The 12,583-nt window shown below is 60.4% G+C and overlaps 1 protein-coding gene across 3 annotated transcripts in view; it reads right to left on the minus strand.

Moving 5' to 3' along the window:
* Window positions 1-12,583, minus strand: part of Dis3l2 (DIS3 like 3'-5' exoribonuclease 2) — a 266,965-nt gene that overhangs the window by 853 nt on the left and 253,529 nt on the right. For all 3 annotated transcript variants that reach the window (XM_063237106.1, XM_003474416.4, XM_013157595.2), the window contains 6 exons: window positions 3,766-3,949; window positions 3,052-3,138; window positions 1,181-1,328; window positions 947-1,077; window positions 761-865; window positions 54-155 (listed from right to left, as the gene is read on the minus strand). In XM_063237106.1, the coding sequence (XP_063093176.1) occupies window positions 54-155; window positions 761-865; window positions 947-1,077; window positions 1,181-1,328; window positions 3,052-3,138; window positions 3,766-3,949 (757 nt within the window). The remainder of the gene's footprint in view (window positions 1-53; window positions 156-760; window positions 866-946; window positions 1,078-1,180; window positions 1,329-3,051; window positions 3,139-3,765; window positions 3,950-12,583) is intronic.

Here is a 12,583-nt window from a genome sequence, read left to right on the forward strand (position 1 = left end):
TGTGTGAGGGTGTGGCTATGGGCAGGGACACAGGGCACAAGTGAGGTGCTGACCTGCCGCACTGGCTCCTGCTCAGGGTCCTCGGGCTCCCACAGGAGTGTGAGTTCAGGCTTCCTGCCCACCTTCTCGAAGTGATAGGACCGCAGCGCCAGGGCCTGCAGGTGCACACGCCAGCACCTCAGGCCTCAGGCCTAGGGTGTCGCTTCCTAACCTACAGCCTTGGGCTTGGGGGTGTCCTCTGCCCTGGGACAGGGCCACCCCAACCTGGCTTCTGCTTCTCCCCATCTGAGGGGGACCGAGAGCCAGAACCAGGAGTGGGGCTCTCGAATCCCCCGCAGCCCCATGGGCTTGGGGATGGCAGTGCTGGCCCGGACCTGGCCTTTGGTCCCCTGCAGTGACCTCCGGTGCAGGCCAGGCCATCTTTGTGCTATTTCACCAGCAGGCGCTGAGCTCAGGGTAGCCCAGGGCAGGCATCAGGCTGGGCAGGGCTCTTCCTCCTCTGCAGGGCAGCACAGTCTCCCCTGGCCTTTGCCCTCTCTGCTGATCATGGCCAGGCCTGTTCTGGGTGCCAGGTCCTGGGGAAAGCGTCCCCATCCCACACGGGCCTAGTGGGTGACTTGGCAGGGCCACTGGGCTTGCCTGGGGTCAGCGCTACCTAGAGCTCAGCACGGACATGGCAGAGCTCCGCAGCCCACCTCTCCCACAGGCAGGGGACAGTAGGGGAGCAGGGCTGGGCGGGTGGCACCCCTGTGGTACTCACATTGCAGTAGACACGCTTCTGCACCCCAAAGCGCAGCACCAGCACGTCAAAGGCTTGGTTCAGGACTCCCATCACCATTGCCTCGGACTCCAAGGGCCCGCTCTCCTGCAGTGGACAGTGCTCCAGTCTGGGGTCCTCTGGGCCCTTAGGTGCCCCAGGGGTGGGAGGCGGGGGATGGGCACTTACCTTGACCAGGATGCCGAAGAAGAGCGCAGTGCTGAGCTCCTGCACCCGCTTGGACGCCATGCGGCGGTCATTGCAGTGGTCAGCCTGCTTCTGCAGGGCGTCAGGCTCTACCTCCAGCTGCTGCCCGCAGCCTGGGAAGAAGGGCCGGGCGGGTGACCGGTGGCCGGGGCCTTGGCGCCCCCGCGCTCGGCTGCCCAACTCGCGTGGGTGGCCCTGAGTACACAGGCGCCTTACCTAGCGCCGCGGCCAAGAGCCGGTGCACCAGGACGTCGGCGAAGCGGCGGATGGGGGAGGTGAAGTGTGTGTAGAGAGGCACGTTGAGGGCATAGTGCTGAAACTGCGCCTGGTCCCGTAGCACCCCTGAGCAGAAGTACAGCGCCATCTGCGGGCGGCACGTGTGTGGCATGTGAGACCTCTGGCACTCAGGGAGACCCCGCGGGCAGACCGGGGAGGCTGCACAGGGCTTGGCACCCGGGCACGTCGCACGTGAGGTGCGCAGACCCCGCTCTGCTCCAGGTGCGTGGTGGCCTCGCCCCAAACCACCCAGACAGCCCTGGCTTTGCAGGGGAGGGGGTGCTAGGAGCTTTCAGGACCCTGAGCAGCCTCCTCCTCCCAGGGCCTGTGCCACTGGGTCCCTGGCAGAAAAGAGTAGGCAGGTGCTTTCTGGTCTGCCCCTCCTGGGATGGGGCTGTGGTTCAGGACAGGGCACAGGGACACCAGGGGCCACGCTGGCCAGGGCTGGGGGTCAAGCAGAAGCTGAGGCAGCTGGAACGATGTCTTAGGGGACGCAAAGCCAAGGTCACCACCTGGCCAGAATGGGAGGTGACTGAATCCCACCTGGCACAAAGCCTGTGGCCACATCTGTACGCTGTATCCTGTGCCCCTGTACACCAGCCAAGGGGGGAAGTCAGCCACCCCTTCCGCCCCCCCCCCCCACCTGCCCTGGGGCCAAAAGAGCCTAGGGCAAGGCTTTGGGTGGGGTGCAGGGAGGTGCAAGCCTCCCTGGGGACCCAGCCCTAGCTCAGCCTAGACCTGGTGCAGGCCCTAAACAGGGAGCGCCTTTGTCCAGGAGTGCCTGGCCAAGCTGTGGCCTACGCTGCTCCATGTACTGGGCCCCAGAACCCGAGGCCCAGCTGGCGGGACTGGGACCATGCAGCTCCTGACTCGCTTCTCTCCCAGCATCTGCTGGGCTCTGGGTCGTGCTGGGTAGAGGATTGTTGCTGGTGGAAAAGGCGCAGCCTTCCACACACGCCGTTTGGGTCCTGGTCTCAGCAGTGGCTGACTGCCTGGACAAGCTGGGGTGTGGGGGAGAAGGGCCCATGCCCTCCTGGCTGGTGAAGCTGTCTGGGAGAATGTGGTTGGAGAGCGGTTTCCTGCAGTGACCACCAGCCCTGGTGTCCTCAGCAGAGTGCTTAGGACCTGGCTCCACTGCCCCGCCCTGGTGCCCCTGCTGCTATTGCCCTGTCCGGGCTCTGCCCCATGTGTGGCGTGGCCCAAGCACAGAAGCACCAGGGACCGAGCCTCTGGCTGCTGTTGGATCCTAGGTAGGGTGGGGCAGCCTCTGCTCGCTGGCAGCCAGAATAGAGTCTCTTTGAGCTCTGTGCAGCTCCTGGCTTGAGGACATGTGGTGCAGAGCCTGCAGGGCAGCGGAGTGGGGTGCTTTTCATTCCTAGTAGAGCTCCCAGGCATCAGAAAAGAAAATGGGCTGTGGCTGGCTGAGCCCTCACTCTCAAGAACAGAGACCTGGAAAGTGGCTGTCTCTGTCTGGGCCAGGTCGGGCCAGGCTCTTGGTGCATGTGGCCCTGCTGCCCGCTGCTCAACAGTCCTTAGTGGTGGTCTTGTTCTCAGGTCACTCTGCTGCTGGGGCCGAGCCCAGCCAGAGGTATCATTTGTCCCAGCTAAACTCTGTGGCTGGCGTGGAGGTTGGGACCTGTTCTCCCACTTGGGGTCACTGGCCAGCCCAGGTCAGACCAGCCAGGAGCTTGAGCTCGGAGCACACTGTCCTGGGCCCGCCTGTGCATCCTCCTGCCCCCAGGAGTGTCCCTGTGCCTCTCTCGGTCCCACAGGGGCCTGGGCACAGCGAGGATGAAGCAGCCCGTCCTTACCTGCATGGGCCGGGAGAACATGTTGGTCAGCACCTCCTTTCGGGCCAATGAGTACTTGTCATCTCCAAATATTTTTGTTAGACTTTTCTAGAAGCAAACCCGGAAACGCAGATGAGATGGAGCCAGGCTTGGGGAGTGGCTCTAGGCCTCTGTCCCTTGCTGGCTACCTGATGCGCTCCAGGGAAGGATTCGGATGGCTGCACTGGGGGCAGGCAGAGCCCAGAGCCTGTGGCCCATTCTGGGTCTGGATCAGTGGCTACCTGGGCAGAAGGATGCCCAGCTTTCTGATGTGGGGCACCCAGGGCTCTGTAGTGCAAGCTTGAGAAGTCCCCTTTCCTGTGGGATTAGAGCCAGGATCCTAGGGTCCTCAGCCCCACGAGGCCTAGTTCCAGGCACAAAGCATCCCGAACTGTTCTTATCGGAACCATTCCTGGCTTCCAGGGACCCTGGCCCCTCTGCTTGGGCCCCAAGGCTTTGGGCCAAAAATCAGCCAGGCCTGGCCTGGCACCCTCTGCAGCCTCCCTCCCCTCCCACTAGGGCCTCCTGTGACTCAGGCCTGCCCCCTGCGGCCTCTTCCCAGCTTCAGGGGAGACCTGGTCACAGGGGAAGGGACCCTGGAGAGAGAACACAGAGGCCAGGATAGCCCTGATTCCCAGGCTTCCTGTCCTCTCCTCCAGCAGGGCTGCGAGATGCCACCTGTTCCCCTGCACTCACGTGGAGGGCGCCGGCAGAGCTGACATCCACGGCCAGCCCCATCTGGTCACAGAACTCCACCAGGTCGCCCAGCATCTTGGTCTGTGGCGGGGGGTGCCGGCGCAGCAGGGCCTGCTCAGGGAAGGCGCCGTGGATCTTGTGGGCCACCGCCATGTTGGCCAACAGCATAAACTCCTCCACCAGCCTGCGGGGGGCATGGACGAGCTCTCAGCCGCATGGGCTTCCACGTTCTCCCATTCTTTCTCTGCCACCCTTGCTCATCCTCTCCTTGCACCAACACATGTGCACTGCTTTTCTTCCGCTTCATGTGTGCGCTGTCCCCTGTGTCAGGCAGGGTATCCTGTGGCCTCAGAGCTCAGCCCACAGGAATCTATCTTAGGGTGAGGCAGCAAGGTCTCATGTGTCACCTGGCCACGCTTTTGGGAAGGAACAGCTGTGGGCTGGTCCGGGGGCATCCAGGCACACAGCGCTTCCTCCACCCAGTTGGCCTGCTGTCCACCAGGCTGTCTCTCCAGGAGCTCTTCCATAGGAAGCAGCTTCTGTGGGGTGCTGACCCTGCCCACAGTGGGACCACATGGCCACAGCTCGGACCTCAGCAGCCCATGTGTGCTGGAAACCCAGTGTGCTACGTGCAGTGAGGGGCTTCTCCTTGCCTGCTGACAGGAGCCATAGTTTTCCAAGTGGCCATTAACCTCTGACCTGCCCACTTGTCCTGTGCCCCTCCCTTTCTTCCAGAACCCTTGGATCCGAACACCTTTGCCAGCCAATATGTTCCCTGAGAAGCCCCGTGGGTCCCTGCTCCACCTGCCTTCTTCCCCGTCAAGCAGGGGACAGACTGCCATCAGCCCCAGCCCACAGGCTGTCATGACACAGTGGACCCTGCTCCCTCTCCACCAACACCCTGTCCTTCTCCAAGTCCAGGGTCATCCTTTCCTGGCCTCCTCAGCACTCACTGACCCAGGGACTAGGTTGGCCTGACACCACTGGGCTTTCCTTTCTCGATAGACCTTGTCAACCTGGGAGGCGCCCCTGCTCCCACTGGGCAGTGTCCAGTGCCATCACTGCCCAGCACTCAGTGCTTGTGTTCATTCCTCAGAGCGCTTACCCACGGAACAGACCCTGCTCCCATGCAGTCCTGAAATCCGAGGCACCTGTAACCTCAGGGCTCACCCGGGCTGCATTTTGGGAACCAGGCCGGTAGGTGGCAGCATAGCCCCACAGCAGGGTTGTGCGAGGTGCTGGCAGGACCCACAACCGCACTGTGTGAGTGTCTCTGAGGGGCCCCAAGCTCCAGTCTGCAGGTCATAGGGTCTCTTCGCTGCTCCCCGTTCCTGGAGAGGGTCTTCTGCCTCCCTCTCCTGGTCTCCAGTAAAGAAGACAGGAGCAGCAGGGAACAGGAAAGCAGGTGGGGCTGTGCTAACAGCCCCTGACACTGGGGACCCAGGCAGTTGGCACCCAGGCAGCTGCTCCTGCAGTGACCCCTCCACTTGTCCTCCCTAACCCTAATCCTAACCCTGGTGGCAAGGAGTGTGCAGCAGTGGGGCGGGAGCCCCAGAGGAGAGGCAGACCTCGGACAGGGGCCTGGGGTCTTGGTCCCAGCTGTCCTTCCCTCTGTGGGGTGGGGGCCAGAGAGCCTCTGACCCAGGTGGTCCGGTGGCATCTGGCACTGACCCCAGCAGAGCCTGGGACAGCCTGGTCAAGGCCCAGCAACCTGGCCAGCAGCCAGAGCTCCCTAGCTCCAGAGGCCCTGGGGAATGGGATGGCACCCTAGGTCCGAGCCCTGGAGAGGTGGGTGTCTCTGCTCCTGGCTGGGCCCAGCGCAAAGGTCAAAGGTCAAAGCCTGTGATGGCCAGCAGGGGGCGCCAGTGCCTTCCTCCCGGAGACTGGGGATGTGGCAGGAAAAAGCTTAGAACCCAGGAGCTTCTAGGCAGGGACAGCCCTGCAGTCCAAGACCTGGGGCTCTTGGGGCTCCTGGTCAGTGTGCTGGGGCTGAGGAGCACAAACAGGTTCTACGGGGGTCCAGGACTGCTGGGGCACTGACTGCTGAGCCCCCTACCTGATCACTCCCTCTGCCGGGAGCAAGGCTGTGTGCACAGGCAGCAGCCACACCTTGGGAGGGTGACACCCCAAGCCTTCCAGGGCCCAGGAGCCTGAAAGGGGCGGAGGCAGGGGTGCTGCTGAAGGGACTCAGTGCTGCATGCTGTCCTCATCTGGACACTGCCACCTCCTCAGGGGTGACAGCATCGGAGGGACATGAGGTCACTGGCCCTGCTGGGGAGGGGAACAGGTGCTCAGTGGAAACCTGGCATCTGCTTCCACCAGGGGTGTGGAAAGGACTCCTGCCGGGTCACCTTCCAGAACCCCCTGCCAAGGCATCTGCAGCACATCTGGAGCCCCTAACCCCAAGGGCCCTGCAACTCTGGGGGCAGATGGCTGTACTCTGGCTAGGACGCTTGGGCACATACTCCTTAGCCCTCCCTAGCCTGCCCCAGCACCTTGTAAATCCACACCACTAAAACACACTCTTCCCTACAGCAAAGGCGCCTTCCATCCAGCATGGCATCTCCCAGAGTGTATTAATGTTACTTAAAAAGAAAAGTATAGCCGAGCATGGTGCTGCATGCCTGTAATGTCAGCTGCTTGGGTGGCTGAGGCAGGAGGATCTCAAGTGTGAAGCCAGCCTAGTGAGCCAACTTAGTGAAAACCTGTCTCAAAATAAAATTTCAAAAGGGCTGGGGATGTCACTCAGTAGTAGAGGGTAGCCCTAGGTTTAATTATTAGTATGCCTCACACAAAATATACTGCAACCACAAGTGTGTGTGTAATGCTGGGGGTCAGCTTATGTTTCAGCTTTTAGGGCGGTAATACACCACTAACATGACCTCAGGAAGGAGCCGCCTGAGGACTGTCCCTGTCTGTGTCATGCCTTACAGGATGGTGTCTGGTGTCAGAGTAGCTAGAGGATGGGGCAAAATGTCACCCTTCTGGCAGAGCAACCATTCCCATAAGCAGGAGCCCGACATTTGCATGCCCAGCTTACGGCAAACCCTGTGCTGTTATCCCTCACTGGGCCTGGCCTGGGCGTCCGACTCCAGGCCTCCCCTTGAGGCCACTGCTCTGCCCAGCCTGCTGCCCTGTGCCTGTCAAGGCTCACTGTGTTTTGGGGACAGCCCTTCTTCCTGGATTGCACCCCCACTATTCCCTGTCCCCACATTGCAGCTACAATGGACTCTGGTACCCGGTTTGCTCTGTCCTTCCGCACAGGTATCCCGCAGCCTGAAAGCCCTGGCTGCTCCTTTCCTGTCTCTTTTTCTTGGATGTTGACACTGTGGGAAGGCAACAGGGTCCTCTCTCACATGTTCTCTGGGACCCCCCTTCCGCCTATCATGGCACCTGGTCTCCATAACAGTGGTGGCCTCTTGGCCCCAGCTGTGTCTCCTCCCCTTCTCAGTGTGTGTGGTCCTGGTGTAGAGTGTGAGGTGCCTGGGATAGGGCATAGCAGGCTCCAGTTGAGGAGTCAACACTGATCCCTGCCACCTGGCCATGCAGAAAGCACACCGTCTTATCTCTCTCCAGATGAGGGTGCTAAAATGCACACAGGAGTCGGGGATGGTGCCACACACCTGTGATCCCAGCACTCAGCAGTCTGAGGCAGGTAGATCATTGCAAGTTTGAGACCAGCCTGGGTTACAAAGTGAGCTCAAAGCCAGCCTGAACTGCATAGTGAGACCCTGCCTCAAAAGGACCAAAAAAAAAAAAAAAAAAAAGCACAAAAGAAGTGGGTTTCCATCCCAGGAACCCTGAGCAGCAGCTTCCATAGTGTCCTGGGCACTGCAGCCCCCAGGATGCCTTGGCCCTGCCTCCAGGGAGCTCCACTGGGAAGATGTGTGCATAGCACAAGGTTATTCCAAGAGCAGACAAGGAGGAAGGCCACGTTTTACATGAAAGGGATGCAATAGTGGAGTTGTGGAGGAAAAGCCACACGCAGACCAGAAGCACTAGGTGTGGCAAGTGGGAAGACGGGGTGGAGTGGGGAGCAGGGTGGGTGGAGGGTGGAGGCCAGGAGACTCCCGCACACCCAGGAAATGGATACAGAGCAGGGCTGCTGCACCGTGAGGAGCTGCGGGGACAGGAGAGGGGGCCAGGCTCTTTGCAGCACTGTCCCCAGGGCACTGGTGGGGCAGGGCACAAGGCCAGGGCAGCCCTGTCCCTGGAATTCTCCCTGGTCTATGCAAGAAGAAGGAGGCAAGACCTATGCCCATCAGGCCACCAAAGAGACCATCTCACGATGGTCCCAGGAGCTGTGCAGGGTGCAGGCAGGTGCAGGTCAGATCTGGTCAGCTCTGCCCCTGGCTCTGTCCCCTCCTGGAAGTCGGTGGCTCGGATGGGTGGAGGGAGGCTGTATGGCCAGAGTGGCTGGGTCTCCAAGGATGCTCAATTTCCAGCTCCACTTTATCCTGGAACTAGATGAGACTCACTGCCCCATCCCTAGCACCCTGGGAAGGTGGCTTCAGGAGTGGCTGCGCCCAAAGGCAACAGACACATAGAGCTTTTGGAGACCAAAACCAAGTATGTAGCAGGCAGGGTCGCCTCTGTCCCCAGTCACTGGGTGCTTGTTACGGCCGTGGGAGCCCTGCACTAATGGAAGCAGGCCGTGTGCAGAGACAATGTCTCTTGCTGCAAACCGCTCCCTGGGTGGCAGCTGCTCCCAGCGGGCAGCTGCAGATTCGTTTCCTCTGCTGCAGATTCGTTTCCTCTGCAAACTAAATTCTCCCTGCGAGCTGGTCCTTGCTGTGGGTCGGGAGCTCTGGGGGGCCTCTCACAGGAGCTGTGCGCCTGGCTTGCTCCACTCCCACAGCTGGGTGGTCACCCTTGCAGGGCACCTGCTGCTCTCCTCAAGGCCCAGGTTGGGTGCAGTGCGGCAGAAAACTGCAAGGGTGATGGCATGATGGAAGGCAGTGGCCTGAGGAGCACTGAGTCGAGGGCTGCAGCTTCTGCCTTGACCAGGCTAAGGTGGAGCTGGTGGCCGGGGAGCTGGGAAGAGGAGGCCTGGAGAGCAGCTGCAGGCTGAGTGGCAGGGGTACCCATCAAGGGCGGGGAGAGCAGAGGAGTGCCCCTCTCCTGCTGGGACTGTGCAACCTGCTCCAGGCTTGGTCATTCCCATGAAACAGTGGGGAAATGAATGGGGCCCAGTTCATAGGCATGGAAACCCAGGGATGGAGGAGCAGGGCTCTGGAGCCAGTGGAATGGGTCCCACAGGCAAGGCTGGAGCCAGGTTTGCTGCTGTGTGGGGCTCATCTGCTTGGCTTGTTTGTAGATCAGTGGGTGGCAGGGCCCAGCAAGGCACACTTGGCACTTATTTTGCTAGCTTGGGAGGAAGTATCCAGAGGCCAAGTGTCCAAGTCCCCCAGGCCCTGCCAACGGGAGGCCGGTGGCTGTGGTGGGAGAGGAGGAGGCTCGCTCGGAGGAGTGGGCTGCAGTGCAGAAAGCCCTCTGTCAGCCTAAAGCTAGCCACAGAGCTCGTGGAGGGAGGCATGACAGGCCTGCGTGTGTGCGGCGAACACCCCTAAGCAGAATTGGGTGGACGGCTGTGTGCGTGACCCTGTAGGGCAGGTTAGGAGAGTGTGCTGTCAACACATGCGCCCTTCTCCAGGCCAGCAGCTACCCAAGTGGCACAGACACTGCTGGCCAGAGGAGGCGTGGCCAGGGCACATGGAAGGCAGCCACCCAGGAGCTGCTGCAGTGCTCGACAGCTCTGCAGCTCTGCACCAGCACCCAGGCAGCCCGGGGATTCCCTTCTGTGCCTTGATAGTGGGGCTGGAGCAAGCAAGCTCAGTGCACCCGAAGTTACTCTTTCCCGTGGCTACTGGGGAGCAGGACCCTGCAGCAGGGCCTCCTGCAGCCCCACAGCCTTGAGAAGCTGCAAGATAGCCAGGCATCTGGGTCCTTACCACCACAAGGTGGGCAGTGTGGGTGCTCAGGTGCACAGAGGGAAACAGACCGGGCAGCTCCCCACCAGCGTGGGCCAGGCCAGGCTGCAGCGCTGGGGCAGGAGGAGGTACGGGAGAAGGTGACTCCTGGTACCCTGCTGTGGACCAATTCACAGGACCCAAACCTTCCCACACCCTGGAGTCACCTTGGTGTGAACAATTCCGAGTCTCTCCGTGCCTGGCCCAGAAACTCTCCTGCATGTCTCCAGCCAGGCCTGCCCCACCATAGTGAGGGTGTAGCTTGGCCACCTGGCCACAGCTGCAGGTCTGGGGGCCACGGGGGCCAGGAAGGGACATGGGTGTCTTCTGAAGTGGCACAAAGCCTTCGTCCAGGGTACTATAGGACATGTGTAGGGCAGGCCAAGTGACCCTCCAGGGGGGCCTTGTGGCCCCTCTGCACCGCCTGCTGTGACTACAGCAGCAGGGACTCCAGACTCCAGAGCCACCAGTGAGGTTGTGGGGATGAAAGAAGCAGGGTGGGGGATGGGGCAGTAGGGCAGGTGCCACCGGGAGGGCTGTTGAGGGTTCTGTGCTTTGCTGGCAGGGAAAGCCATAGCCAAGTGCGCCCAGCTCTGCAAGCACGTGGAGGCAAAACTGGCTTTTTGTTTGTTTGTTTGGTACCAGGAATTGAACTCAAGGCCTTGTGCTTGCCAGGCAGGCCCTGCATTGCTGAGCTACACCCTGAACCAGCTTCCTTGTGACAATGGGCCCGGTGAAATCTCTTCTGTGTTTTTGAGATGGGATCTTGCTGTGGACCCCAGGCTGGCCATGATCCTCCTGTCTTAGCCTCCTGAATCTTGCCACTACTCTAGTTTATGAACTCTTTTGCTTGTACAGTCTTCAACCCTTCTTTCTTGTTCTAGGCCTAGGCTGAAGGCAGAGCTAGAATCTTCCTGGAGCCACAGCCAGGCTGCTGGTCGGAGGGGCTTCCAGCATGCCTGCTCTAACCAGAATGCAGAGGCCAAGCAGTGTGTGGTCAGAGGGGCTCTCAGATGACGCCCCCTGGGGGCCCTGAGATCACAGGAATCCTTGCTCTCACACTGGCTCTTCTGGCTCCCTCCCCGTCACCCTTATTCCTCCTGGGCTGGCCACACCTGCCCAATCCCGGCCTGGTGGGCTGGCTCCAAGAGTGCTAGGTTCCCTGGGGCCTGGAACAGTACCTGGCACAAAACAGGCATCCAGCAAACAGTTGTTCTTTATTTTCCTGCAGTGCTGGGGATTGAATCCAGGGCCTCACACATGCCAGGCAGGCCCTGTACCATGGAGCTGCACCAAGGCCTGCTCAGGCTGGCCTTGAACTTAGGATTCTTCTGCCTCAGCCTCCCAAGTAGCTGGGTCTGCAGGTGTGTGCTACCACACCTAGGAAACACTTCCCTATCTGAGCTGTTTTGCCTGTCTATGGAAGATTACGAACTCACATTTCTATGGCAGGAAATGATTTTCATGGGTGCTCATGTGGCCCTCAGGACACAATGGAGAGAGAGGACAGCATTGTGTCTCATGGGGTAAAGCAGGTTGGGGGTGCCGCCTGGAGCTGCCTGAAGCTGGCAGGAATGAGAAGCTACTCTTGCTGCTTTGCAGGCTGACCCTGTGTCGTACCCAGCTCAGCCCACCCAGACCTCGCCAGTCAGAATTCCCGTTACTGATGCGAGGGCAGGGAGGCTCAGAGGGCTGTGATCCCCCATGAGCCTGTCCCCACTTTGTCCTTAGGTGACCCCTCAAGATGAGGAGGAGGCAGACAGGCTCTGCTGAAGCAAGCACGTGGTACAGGGCTTGCGCCCAGGCTGCACTGGGCCTGGGGAGGCGGGCGGTCCTTCCTCCCGTGACCGGCAGCCATTCTGCTCCCTGAGTGGGGCCGCAGCGGTGACTGAGACCCAGCTCCCCCCTACCCATGTCTGAGGCTGGGTTACCATCTCCCCACCTTGGGCTTTCCCCTCAGGGCCTGCTTCACCTCTGCCTAGCTCCTTCTGCACAGTGGGGCAAGTGGCAGAGACAGGACTTGGCTCTCTGCCTCTGCCTTCCGGTGGGCAGCTGCACCTTCCGTCTGTCTCTGGGGGTCTGGCCCCTTGGTACCCTGGGGCCGCCAGGAGATGCTCTGTGTCCTGTCACCCCCAGGTCTTCCTCAGCCCTGTTCTCGGAGCAGTCCGTGAAACTAGCAGGCATCCCACTGGGCTGGACAGGCAGGGAAGTCCAGCTCCGGGCCTGCAGGGTGCTCCAAGCCCCAGGGACATGGCTGGGCCTGCAGGGCCCTTCCTCCCACTCTGGGGAAGTTTTGGGGATCACTTTCTGAGTTTGAAGGGGGAAAGGTCCCCTCTGACCAGCACTGGCCTCAGGGAGGCCTGGCCCCGACTGACCCGATGGGAAGGTACGGAGGGCCAGGGTTTCTCTGGGAGGGCAGCAGCTCTACTTCAGGAGCTGAGGCAGCCGAAGCAGCCCACAGGGAAAGCACAGAGCCAACGACACACTCTGCTGTGGCCTGAGGCAGACACCTGGTTAACAAGGATCACACCAGTGACACTGTGGAAAGCTCTCTTCTCGGAGTCTATCATACTGAAACTGCTCCAGAAGTGCTGATTGTTTCGGTTCTGGGCTGGGGATCCTCTATCTGAGATGCTTGGGACCAAATGTGCTTCAGATTTTTGGGTATTTACATTACTATTTTTACTGGTTCAGCATTCTTAATCCAAAAATCTAAAATCTGAAATGCTCTCAAATCCAAAAAGTGTGCTGATTGAAAGCTCAGAAAATTTTAGATGTGAGAGTATTTCTGATTACAAAAGTTAAACCTGTACCAGGAAAACCCTCTGCACTAACTTAGGGTGACAACA

Source organism: Cavia porcellus, unplaced genomic scaffold (assembly GCF_034190915.1).
Source record: "Cavia porcellus strain 051 isolate PalLab524CR breed Dunkin Hartley unplaced genomic scaffold, mCavPor4.1 scaffold_26, whole genome shotgun sequence".
In the NCBI taxonomy this organism is placed as follows: domain Eukaryota; kingdom Metazoa; phylum Chordata; class Mammalia; order Rodentia; family Caviidae; genus Cavia; species Cavia porcellus.